The sequence below is a fragment of the Toxotes jaculatrix genome, chromosome 3, assembly GCF_017976425.1.
Source record: "Toxotes jaculatrix isolate fToxJac2 chromosome 3, fToxJac2.pri, whole genome shotgun sequence".
Taxonomy (NCBI): Eukaryota; Metazoa; Chordata; class Actinopteri; family Toxotidae; genus Toxotes; species Toxotes jaculatrix.
Genome location: NC_054396.1, coordinates 8,788,703 through 8,802,020, shown reverse-complemented (window position 1 = coordinate 8,802,020; position 13,318 = coordinate 8,788,703). Strand labels below are relative to the sequence as shown.

Sequence of the window (13,318 nt, the reverse complement as noted above, 5' to 3'; positions counted from 1 at the left end):
AGGAAGTAGAGTGGCAACCATGGACAGAAGTCAGAATTAAGTTATTGATAAAAATTCATCACGACTGACACACACATGGATTAAAATGAAGAACGATGATACATTCAGGGTTCAACATTTTAAGTACTCACATTAGAGAAAACCAGACTCTAACAGGGCCAAACACATACTTATAGGGTTTGCTGTCAGTTGCCTCAATGGAAATCATGTGTATATGTGAGTATTCTGCTGGCGACTACTTACAGCTCTCTCAAGTTGGGCAGGTTCACAAAGGCATCAACACTGATGGCGGTCAGCTTGTTGTGGCCAAGATTTCTGAGAAAGAGAAAAGAGGATGTCAATAGAAAATAGTTCATATGTTTGTATACCTGATATCAGACAGCGGAGAACCATTAATAATCCAAATATCAGCAGCGCAACAATATATTTCCTAACTTTTATTGTATTATCATATGCATTTTTCAGTAGTTCAAATAAGATCCTGATCAATAGCAACAATTATTTCTCCCATTTGACAAACAGCCTCATCCGTCCACATTAAGTGTGCCTGAAAACACTGCAGTACATAAATTCAGCCAGCCTTCAAGGAGGGCCAGATCAATACTATCAATACAGAGTGTCTCTCTCTCCTGGCTCACTTTCCAAGTATAACCCACAGGGCATTCATCTGCAGCAGTCAATTTGCACTTTAAGCTAACAGTGTATTTAATAGCTGGCACTTGACTTGTACAGAGGCTTATTAGAAAGTGATTTGTCCAGTGATATAGCGTTACCACTGTCAGAGAGCGAGTGACGGGGTATGTGTGCACACCTAACACACACACACACACCTGCTTTTCGGATTGAGCTTCCCACGCTATACGAATCATATTTATTTCACACATGAACAAGTAGTATCCCTGTCACACACATACACCTCCTGCCTGACTGGCATGCAGCCTGCATGTTGGCAGAGAGGAGGCTGCAATGAGAGTGGTGTTTGTGTTTGTGTGGTGGGGTTAGGCTAGGCGAGACAAAGGGAGCCCACAGCTCCGGGCCGCCTGCCTCCCACCCCTCCATCCCTCTGTCCAGACGTGAGAGACGGCCCAGGAATGTTTCACAGGGCTGCAGAGAGATGGCTGCTTGTTCCCAGAGACTGGGGACACTTTTACCTGATGCAACACATTCCTCATCCTCTTGTACCACCGTGGCCATAAAAGACCATGGCAGAAGGAGGGAAAAGAGGTCTGGGGCTCAACTCAGAAGCTGTTACTTAATATAGTAGATTCTTCGTTTTAAAGAAAGAAATGATGGATATTAAGAAGGATAATTTGAGGAGGTTGGTCAATACAATAGCCAAAGACTTGTTATTATATTACATCATGCACACTCCACTTTTTAATACTGTTTAAGCCTATCAATCTCAATCTCTGTCTCCATTGACAGATTTCCCTTTCTTGTCTTCTGTGCTTGATTGCAGATAATGACAGTCTCCCTCCAAACGTCTTCCTCCCTGCTTGTGTGTGTGTGACAAGATAATAGCTGAGCATGTGTCTGCCCTCCAGGCACAGGCCTGACAAGGAGGTGTGCACGTGTGTCTGTGTTAAGATCATTTGCTGAGGCACCTCTCCCATTGTGGCCTAGATCGCTAAATCGTCGTCCCCTGCAACAGAAGGCAATTACCTCGTTACGGTGAAGCAAAGTGAAAAATCACACAACTTTCCTATGGGCCGCCTCTGCCTGGAGGTATGTATATTCAACCAACACACACATGCGCGCACACACACATACACAGCACGGACAGGATGAACTTGGGAGAGTGTTGCCATCTGGAAGAGTAATCAGTAGTTTTTCCTCAGCACACTGCATTAGGCACAACAGCTCAAGGAATTTTACTACTGAACCTTCAATTACAAGCAAATGTACTTTTATCTAGGAACATTGCCTCCTAACAGCTTTTTTAACATTTAAATGTGGAGGAAGTTGGTAATGCACATATTCATAGCCATGAAACTCAAAGCTTAAAAGAAAGAACAGGGCAAAACAGAACAAAGGGTTGACTAAGAAAAAAGTCACATTTAAGAGCCAAACCTGCCGTACTGGTGCTAAAGGCCACAGCAACAAACAAAGCTGGTCCTTTGTGTGTGTACACAGGCATGCATGCGCCTCTTTCTCAGTCACCTATGGTGTTTACACAACTGAGTCTTTTTCCCTGCATCTCATTCAGCTAGATTTATTTTCTTGCCTATCAGATGAGATAAGTCTCACAGTGTTTTAACACCTACTGTATGAGGCGATGTTGATAACGCTGGTTTCCCTCCCTCTCTTGCTCCCCCCTCTCTCTCTTGTTGAAGAGGGGGGGGGGTTGGGGGAGACGCCAGTGCTAAGTGTGGTTAATGCTTTCCAGAAAGTGACCTTACAATCATGCCGTTTCTGGAAGAATTTGCTGGGCTGGGATCAGAAGCCTAGAAGTCATTAGGAATTTCTGACCTCTTCACAGGGGGGCGAGACGTAGACACCCAGAGCAGCAGAAACAAACATACTGAGAAAAATGAGAACCACCCAAATAACCTGTCAAACTCTGCACTACACGAGAGAACAAACCAGCGATGGAAAAAACGGGGCTTCCATAAGTTTACGTCATATAATTCAACCAAACAGAAAAGGAACGGATAGTTCAGATGGGAACAGGCACCGTGATTAAACATGGCAAACACTACAAAGCAATTTACTTCTAAAAGTTCTGAATGTTTCAAACACTGCATTCCATTGTTTGGTACAACTAGTTTATACAAATGGGCAGGACTGTTTGACATTAGTCAGCAGGATCAAAATCAAAAGCACTCTCTGCCAGGTACTTAACCAAAGAAAGTGAGTGATAATTTTAAGGCTGCAGATTGAGCTAAATACATTTTCCCACTGATTTTCTACATTAATTTAATAAAATGATTGATTCTTTAAAGACAGTAACAACATTGATTTAATAAATGGCACATTTAATGATCATGTTATTACTCTCTCATTGTTTCACAAGCATCATTTACCGTAAATGTTCATTTATCACGTCATACATTTAAAAAAAAAATGTATCAATTCATTAAATGATCATTACTGCATGAATCACAGAAAAATTCAATGATGGAAATGATCATTCAATCTGCAGCTGCTTGATACTAAAAACTCTGACAAATACAAAGAACAGGCCACGTTTTAACATTCACTACCCTGTTCCAAACGGCACCAACCAACATTTTCGACTGTGTTCAAGCAAACCCCGGATCATCACTGAGCACAAAGGTCAGCATAACCTCTTTTCTGTCAGCAGAGCTGGAGAGACACGAAACAAGAGGGCAGCTGGAGTGAGGGCTGGTCTGGAATAAAGAGGCGCAGTTGCACTCCCACCTTCCAACCCCACCCAGCCAGCACAACCCAAATGCCTCCCCACACATTACAAATAAAAACCACAAACACTGAGAGACTGTAAGATATGAAAAAGAAGAAGCTTCTACACGTTGTAGAGACATGAAGGAAAAACACTGATGCGTCCAGAGACGGGACTCACTGTGTGTTGTTGTACTTTGAGGGACTTGACTAGAAGTAAGTGTAAGAATGTCTAAAGGAGCGTGGCTCCATTTTATCAGGCTTGATGTCAATAATGCATAGTGTAATATATGCAAAAAGGACACTGCTGCCAAAACCCGGCAACAAGACCAATTTGATGAAACACTTCAGTCAATTTGTACACGAGGCTGAAAAATACAACTAAAGATCTGTACCATACTGTGTAGTGTAGTTTTCTTTTTATTAAAATTGATTTTGTAAAATTAGTATAGAAAAACTGTTACCGTATCAAAAATGTTTGAATGACACCCAGCCCCCACCTGTTGCCATGGAGACACGTCACAGCCAGACAGTTAATCAATCAATACAAGATTGATAACAAGTTAGATCACTTATAAAAGCCAAGGATTTGTTTGTTGAAAACTTTTCATGAGGTCTCTTGCTTTTTCTCTACTTCCAGCCATTGTAAGTATGCGTAACACTGAGTTTTCAGACTTTGTCGAACAAATATTACTTGATCCTCGTAACTTGTGTAGGGCATTTATAATTTTTATTAAGTGATAATCAGTCAACTACTGGAAGGAAGCATTAGCTCTAATCTTAGCCTGCTAGCAAGAAAAACAGGGCTCCGTGCCTACATTGGGCTCTAATTGCTGGACCATGAGGCTGATCTGACATATAAAACTCATTAAAAGGCTTTTAAAAAAATAGTTGTGTTATGGGTGCTGTGGGAGTAGAGGAAAGCTGGGAGTACAGGAGTGATGTCATAGCATATGACACTATGCTTGTACTGTAAGTCAGCGTAAAGTCTGTGTGTGGGAGAGAGGAGATATGGAGAGGGAGGAAGAGAGCAGGGACTTACACATACAGAGATACATCATCATTATCTTTCCCATTTCTATCATAGATAAATGCAGCGTGAACTTTGCTCACTGAAAGTGTGAAGTGATGTCAGTGATGAGCCTTCTGTAGTCCAGCTGGGAGACAAAGGCCCTTTAATGTGGTCGATTTCAGAGCATCATAAAACTAGTCAAAGAATAACCTGTTTGTCGGGGAGGCAGACACACACACACACACACACACACACACACACACACACACACACACACACACCACTCTTCCTGTCATTAAAGGCCAGTTTATAGCCAGGCAACTGCAGTGAGAGTGTACACAAGGCTAACACCAGCTCCAGCCCACCATTTTACACAGCAGTCAAACAGAGGAAGGAAAAACTGGCTGAAAAAAGCCAATATCTTATCAAGTCTGACAAGGTTAAAAGCATGAGCCCATGAACGAGATTTGCCATTTTAATGATAAATGTGATGCTCTAAAATCTGAGTACAATGGGAGGGTGAAGAGAACTTAGGTGTAAGATCAGAGAAATGTAGCTCTGAGGGTGTCAGCATATTTCACCATTTGCATTACAGATCCACCCGCCCCCCCACAAGCACTACACAACAAAGGAGCTGCTCCAGCCTTTGAAATCAGTCAGGGTAGGAGCGTGACTCAGTTTCTGAAGTTTTCCGAGGCAGGAAGGAGGGCCACATCTTGGGGCCATGTGCACTGCCGTTCTCTGCGCTGCTACTTTTGGGCTAAAGCAGGAGATGGAGTGGAGCACTCAAAACAAACAGGGAGAAGGTTGGGAAAAGGGGCTGCATTTGCCCGAGGCTCTGCATGAACCCATGGCCAGGCCTTACGACGCCAGCCTGGACACTCCAGATGAGAAGCACAATTACACTCACGCCGTCCACACTTACATATATGCAAACGCTGTCCACACACACACACACAGGATCATGCTTGTGCATTAAACACAGGATTCTAGTGTGATAACAATGTAATTTGTCACAAATGGCGCCAGACTACTTAATTAAGAGCAAAAGGAAATGAGCGTCCACAATTAATCTGAAAGAATAACATAAATACTGTATGTCTGTTTAGTGGGGCTATTGTTGTAGTACTATGCAGACTGCTGACCTTATGCTCTCGACTTCAAAGTGCAGAAAAAGACGGATCGTTAGTCATTTTTTTCCCCTACGTATTGTTTATTGTACTAGCAGAGCAATAATTACACTCCAGCCAGTGGAGAAAGAAGCGTCTAAATAGTGGACCCTGCTATCTTTACAATCTAATTGCATGCAAATGTGTGGCTGTCTAGACAGTGAAGCTCTGAGATGCTCGTTTCTGCAGTATCAGAGGGTACAGGGACATTATGGGGGGGAGAACATTGAAAAAAAAAATGTATGGCCCAATTCAGCACTCACTGCTCAAAGGGCTGCCCGTTTTCTGGGGAGAAGCTGCTTCACTTGCACTGTACCTCTCATTCTCTGTCCAAGTCACGCTTTTCTTTCTAACATCTTCTCCAGATTTCCAAACTCTTACCAGATGTAGAGAATTCACAGATGATTCATCGATCAAGCCCACTTTGTAGACACCGACTTCGGGGGAGGGGGGAAGGGGGGGGGGGGTGGTTTGGCACTCTGAAGTGTCTTCACAAAAGGGCCATCCATTCTGCTGACTGGATTCCTGCAGAATGACTTGTGGCAGCAGCTGTTTGATTGTCATTAAAGCCAGTGCAAGGCCATGAGCTCATTCCATATCTTCATGTTAATGTCAGACTTTATCTGTTGTTATTAGAGCAAGGGCTCAACCTCAGCTCTTCTTTTCTAATTTGTTCACAGCTTTTGTTTCTCATGAATCATCTCAGCAGGTTAAAAGATGATCATTTACAATTGAAAAAGAAATAAATTGACACTTTTAAATTTCTATACAGGAACTCCCTGTACTTTTACTACCCAACTTGAAACAAAACAGCCTGATAAGGGAGGAAAAAGTGAAAAGCAGCTGATAAAAATCAGTGCCAATGATAATATCATCCTAAACCCTTCCAAATGCTCCAGTTGTGACTTTATAATATTGGCCAGAGGACACACAAGTCACAAGGCTAAGGGAAACTATGACAATAAACAAACTTGGTATAATCACCCCCAATACCACAAGATTACAAGGCTGCGTAGCGAGAAATGCCCTAGAAACCACAAGGGGCTAAGCCCTGCTGAGTGCTGCTGCTGCTGCGGCGGCTCTGCCCCAGCTGCTGAAATGTTCGTCTGTCTTTAGCAAGAGAAGAAGGATTTGTGCAGTTTAGTCTTCATATATTATTTAGTCCTTATATCATGCTCAAACTTAGAGCAGAAATGGCCATGAAAGAAACAACAAGCCAAGGGAATCCAAGTCCTACTGTCAAAATGCAATTTGCATGTTTGTTAACAGGTTAGATGAAATAAGACTAATAATAAAACTAAAAATACCTCCAACACTATATATATATATATATAACAAAACAGAATACCTAAAAATAAAGTAGTTGTGTCTAACACTATGTGACACGAAAAGAGGTAGTCCTGTAATGTTTCCCTTCCTCTTGGTTTCTTCTGTGTTAAAACATGTGTGACAGTGGTTGAGGTTTCTGACCAGTGACAAGACTTTCACCAACTAGTGGAACCCGTCTGGTTGCAAAAGCAGCAGCAGCAGCAGACCATGACATTGACAAAATACTTCCATTCAGAGGGCGGAAAATGTCCCCCCACCTTTCCACAATTCCCCCAGGCCAGGTGATCTGCCGCTCCACCCTCTGCCGACAACCAGTCCACAACCAGCCAGTTGAGCTCCCAGTCCCTGTCAGGAAACCACCAACACAAACCCATTTCCTGAGGGCAGAAGCCAAAACCAACGCTTGGGGGTAGTGTTTACCAATAAGGCTGTACTGTGAGGTTTAAGGCTATGGCTTGGGGTTGAATCGCAGCAGAGCGTTTGGTGCACACCATGCATTATAGCCAGAACATTAGGAAACTTGGAAAACCACATGGGAAATGCTAGGTTAGCAAGGTCAATCAATCAAGATCAGGATTACTCCTGCTTTTCAACAGAGTTCCTGCAAGTCGGTTATCATCCTACAACACTGACAAATGGAAATAAAGACAAACCCCATAAAAAGCTGTAGTTTTCTGTAACAGTAAAAAAACAAAAAAGGATTTTACAATCTCACATGAGAAAGACGCTGGCAGACAGGCACCACATATCTGATTTATCTCTATCCAACCACAGCTATCGCAGCCAAAATTAGTAATGCTCATGCTTTTATTTACTCGCAAAATCCCATTACGCCAGTGGCACTGTGGGCAAAAATGCTTTTTATACACATTACCAAGGCTGCAAATAAGATAAGGCACCACTCCTGAAAGGCAGTATGTGACTGCGTGAGAGCAAACTTGCTTTGAATGTTATTAGACTATTCATCAATCAGAAACAATGGACAAACATCTGAGGCTGGTGGTCAGTTTGTTAAATCTTATAGGCACTGATGTAAGACAGCACAGGATATGTTTGAAATTCATGACTGCAGAGGCTTTAAAGAAGATATATCAGTCCTTTATCCTCAAGGGATGAGACAAACAACTGATGAAGCATTAGAATATGATCAATGTTCTTGCAAGACATTATCAGTGTATTAACATTCCAATAAGTTGTTAATATGCTAAAATAAAGTAAACTAAAGTAAGTCCTTTTTTTTGTTTTTTAAGGGAAAGATGTGAGCATGTTCCACACTAACTGAAACATGCCCACATCTTTCCCACAGCCCTTCACCATCTCTCCTTTTTAACTCAGTCTCCTCTGCCAGGATGTACCAACATGACTGTTTCCCGGATCCTCATCAAGGCCACTTTCTCACAGGTCCATTAAAATCAGGGTCCTTAAGGCAGATTATTTTGACAAGCGGAAAGCATTAGGGTTTTTTCTTCACCTAAAGCCACAAGACCGATAGGACTGTGACTGATGAATAAACTGCCAACATGTACCCTCTAGCCACCTAAGTTCTCTGGACAAACACGAACCCAGGTTCCCAGATTTACTCGTAAAAAACACAGAGCCACTTGTGGGGGCAACAGAAGCTACATGCACACTGTTTTTACCCAAAGGCTCACACCAGTGTCTGACCTATAATATAATAATGGGTTAGTCAAAATTCCTTCTTTACTTGCATACATTAAATGTAAAGGCAACCTGGCTGCAGTCGTCAATAAGGAAACAAAAGGCCAGTGGTCCACTTTGACTGTCTGTGCCTCACATGCACACAGACATCAAGGATTAGGCATTACTTGCTTAAAGCAATAATTTTATGGGAGCTGACAAATCCAAGAAAACCACAAGTTCTCCTCAAATCATATTTTTAAAATCACATTTAGTGGTGGGGAAACTTTGCTGCTGTAGCAGTATTTTCTTACTGACACAAAGATTAAATTACACAATCTTTTTCTTGTGTCACAGCAATATATCCTAGACAGAACTGTTTAAAGATTTTCATATCTACCAGAAACTGTGAGAATGTTGCCAATATTGTTTGTACCTGTTCGAAATCTCCAAAAGCTCCACAACTTTCCTCCACCCTGGCGGAGACAGGATGACTCTCCTTAAGAGCTGTTTCCTTCTGAGAGCTGCTGTGTAAATGCAAGTCCTGAGGTACCACTGCAGTGTTCATTACTGTAATCCCAATTTAAGAGCCTGTATACAGATAATTGCAACAGCTACGTGACAGTGTAATCAATCTTCACCCACACAAAAGGGTGGGAAATCTCCATGCAATCCTCTCTGCTTGAACAATCTCAATTTCACAGAAAGCAAAGCAGAACATAGGGGACTTTTAAAGTCTACAAGTGGTTGCACAAAACACAAGTAATACATGTACGACTAATTGGCGGGTACCTTGTTGATTAACAACAGCAATAACATGTTTTAGCTATTTACTTCACAGTCAAATCCTACAGGTGTTTCAGGTTATTGAGATTTTCCTCTGAGCTTTACATCTGCATTATGTAAAAGAGAAGAGGAGGAAAGCTGGCTAGATGACTTGTGTTTACTGAAACCCACTAATGCTGTCCTCACAACAAACACCACCGCCACCGCTGCTGCTGCTGCTCCCTCCCTGGGGTAAATATAACAGAGACAGTTGATTCCACACTGATTTCACTTGGCTCAAATGCCTGGAGGTAGAGGTGGACTAACTCTGAGTCACTGAAAAGATAAAACTATTACTGTTAACACTGCACTATAACACCATTTGCAACAATATCACAGTTTAGCTTTTGTCTGTGAATAACATGCACCCACAATCAGCTCAGACATATTTTTGTGCAAAGGCAGTGCTCAAAAACGTAAATAGCTTTCAATACACAACACAAAAAGTTGTTTCATCTGCTCATGTGGGCAGGAGTTGGTGTAAGTTACCTTATAATGGGATCACATTGGGCCCCAAGTGAAATTGTCCATACTTGTCTTTTTGGGTTTACAGTAATCATCTACTAATCTGGCTCGTTTACAGACCTCGGAGGAACGGAGCTGGTTTTCTTTGAGTTACCTGCCAACATAATGTGACTATCTCAAGTGGTGTGGAAATATGCAACCTAGGTGTTTTAAAAGATAATTCAAAGCCATAAAGCCATTCCCTTTGAAACAACAAGATTGCGGGTCCTTAAATTTTGACCGATAAGGTTTGGCCGAGATAAAAGAGGTAGACTTGGAGCGAGACGGGGTTCATTCAGGACCCTATCGTTACACACACCAAAAGGTTTAGAGCAGCTGTTTCAGCTGGGACAGTCGTCCCACAATAGTTGTCCACTCTCCATGAGGACAGGAAGGGCAGTGTGTGTCTGCATACATGCATGATAAACAGCGTCTGTACTTGAACTTGGCTAAGTGGTGCTTCAGGGCAATGAGGCTACCCGGGCACAAGTGCCGTTATTCATGTTTTTAGAGGACTTTTTAAAAGTTGCATTCCTCACTTCCCAGGGGAAGAAAAACTGCCTAACACTGGAACCTGGGAGCCAGAGGAGTCTGTGAGTCTTTAGTCTTTAACCCCACGCTCCCAGGAACAGACACGCAAACAGATGCCGAAAGGTTTATAACAAGATACCTAATCGTAAATAAGGATTCACATTTGCCACTGGACACAGTGTTTGCAATAACCTGCGGTGAGAGCAGAAATGTTGATTCGGAGGACAGAGGGTAGTGTTGCCTGTAAATAAATTGTTTCATTCAGCTTGATAAGTGCTGAAGTTCCCTAAACATTGGAGGATGTTTCATAAAAATGTCCCAAATTGGCTCATTTCCTAAATGAGCTGGCAGACAGGGTTTCAACTGTTGTCAGTCTTACCCTGGGGAACCAGAGCTTAATTTACAAGAAATTTAATTTGTGAACTATGGCTAGCAACACAGAAACAGGATTTAGGATAATACCCATCATAAATCTGACTGGATAAAGCGGATGTTTATTTGTTATAGCATGTTTGTATTTATTTGTTAACTTACTCCAAAGAGACACTTTGTTCATTCTAACATTTTTAGTTAGCGACATTAGAAAGCACAGGTCTAATATCCATTTGTTAAAAACTATGAACGATATCAAAATTCACTGACTGCAAAGGATGATGATAAGCCATGATCTGTAAGATTCAATTGCACTTATGAAAGTAGTCAAGTTGGAAAGGACTGCAACTTTAAATTACTTTAAATGAAAGTATAATGGGAATTAGATACAAGCAAATTAGTCTGTTTTTAGGCTGATTATTGAGTCTGAACCATAAAGCATCTTGACAATTTTAAAACAAGCAATTTAAGCTTAAAGGCATAACACAGAGCTCTTTCTCTCCCCCACAATCATTTTACGTGCCCTTGAGCAAGGCATTTAACCCCAACTAAATGATGTGCACCATCAAAGTACTCTGTCCCTCTTCTTGCAGTTATAAAACACCTGTTAAACTGCTGTAAATGACAGTCATAACCTGCTAATTAAATCAGAAACACAAAAGTAAAAAATGCCATTAGATAATAATATACTACACATGGTTTACTGTCAAACTCATTTTGCCTGAGCTGTCCTATTGTGAAAGATGCTGTGATTGTTTAATTAATGACAATCCTAATCAAGTTACAGCATCATGTTTAACAACTGTCTCAACAGCAAAGATAAATGCTGGCAGTGTGTTGTTCCACTGGTTTCCAGAGTGGGGTGCAGGGACCTCCGGGGAGGGGGTGGGGGGTGGTACTTTAATGGGGTCACAGGAGGTCCCCGAGCAAACTGAGAATCAGTTTAATTTTACTCCTAACTCCAAAGTTACTGTTATGGAAAAGGAGCAGACACCGCTGCTTTGACAGATGTGTCACTGCATCTGTTACAGTTGATAGACAATTGTGCAACTCACAGCATAACCACAAAAATCTTCTCAGACGGGATTCCTGGAGAGAAAACCCGTATCAAATGAGCTCCATAGTTTGATGTCTATTTTTTTTTTTTTTTAAATTTTATTTTGTTGACAAAAAAAACTTTAAAAGTTTCTATGCTCTTTGCGCACTTTTCATTTCTTTATAAATATTGTCACCCCATTATGGGCTGGTCAATAAATAGGCTGGGACAACTAAGCGCTTTACTTACAAGGAAACAGTCCGGGCTGGAAGGTCCAGAGGCGTAGCTGTCAGCTCCAGGTTGCTACAGTCCACTGAATCCCCGTTGCAGGTACAGTTCTGGGCACACGGCAAGTCTGAACCGAATCCATAACTGTTAAACAATTCGACCGTCAAAATTAAATAAAAAACACATCGAGAAACATATCCAAATCGTCCCAGGGACGCCGCCATTTTGTATCCAGTTTTAATAGCGCGGCCGCTGAGCTCTCTCTCCTGGTACCCACAAACTGGAATATTAATGTGGTTTCGGGTAGACTGAGCGCCTCTTATAGCTCATTAACTGTCTTTCTGACATCCAGAGGCTCCTACAAACAACTGCGGAGACGTAAAACGTTTTCCATCCCAACAACAGTCATTTAGGACACAAGTTCCCAGTCCAACTTTCTCCTCTGGTGTCCGACGCGGGCTAAAAAAAATCAAAGGAGATTCACAGTAGGCTACAGCGAACTTGTATGTCGCTCTGAATTTAAATTTGAGCAGCAAGAGTTTGTCCATAAAAAGGCTAAAATCTACTTTCCCGATAGGACCGCGGCTTTAGGTGACATGTTTGGAAACACGTTAAAGGACAGAGTGCGCCCGGACAGCTCTCCCAGTAACTGTCGATCAAAGGAACAGCAGCAAAACGGTTTAAAACTTAGCTAAATGGTTACCCGGTGACTTCTGCCGGTGTTAAACAATGTCCACCACAAAGTTGAGGATGTAGTAAATAAGTTAAGTCCCGCAGGAATAGTGCCGAAAACTCCTGCGCTGGTGTCTCAAGCCGAGCGCTGCATATAGTCCAAATCTCAACAGCACTGCGCCGCTGAAGCTGAATAAATCCAACTTTGAAATGACACACTCGGTCCACAAGAACTCAACCAGCAGCTTATCAGGTGCAGTCTGTGGTCACAAAATCTCGACGATCCGATTAATAGTAAAATAGAGTCCCCCCCCCTCCTTCCGACCATGTACTACCACCATGAGTTTTTTCCTTTCTTGAGTTACTTTTCCTTTTTTTCTGGGTGATCGTTCCGTAGTCCCACGTTGGATGCACAACAGCGATTCCAGTGCCCGCCCATGGCTCCCCACGATTGGTCGTTGTGATTTGACGGGCGGGTCACTTCCTAACCTCATTGGTCGTTACCGGCTGTCGGTGTATCGCGGACTTGGAGACCCTTTGAGCGGCTGTCACTCAGCGGTTCCTGGCCCCGCCTCTGTTTCCCACCCCGGGGTGTGAAACCGCACCACCTCCTCTCACTCTCACTGCTTCTTAAAGGGACAA

At 42.4% G+C, this 13,318-nt stretch overlaps 1 protein-coding gene across 1 annotated transcript in view; it reads right to left on the bottom strand.

The window, feature by feature from the left end:
- The window catches only part of lrig1 (leucine-rich repeats and immunoglobulin-like domains 1), a 36,688-nt gene extending 23,630 nt beyond the window's left edge, over window positions 1-13,058 (bottom strand). The window contains exons 1-2 of the mRNA XM_041033294.1: window positions 12,026-13,058; window positions 244-315 (exon numbers count right to left, since the gene is read on the bottom strand). Of these exons, the coding sequence (XP_040889228.1) occupies window positions 244-315; window positions 12,026-12,228 (275 nt within the window). The 5' untranslated portion in view covers window positions 12,229-13,058. The remainder of the gene's footprint in view (window positions 1-243; window positions 316-12,025) is intronic.
- Between the last annotated feature and the right edge of the window lie 260 nt (window positions 13,059-13,318).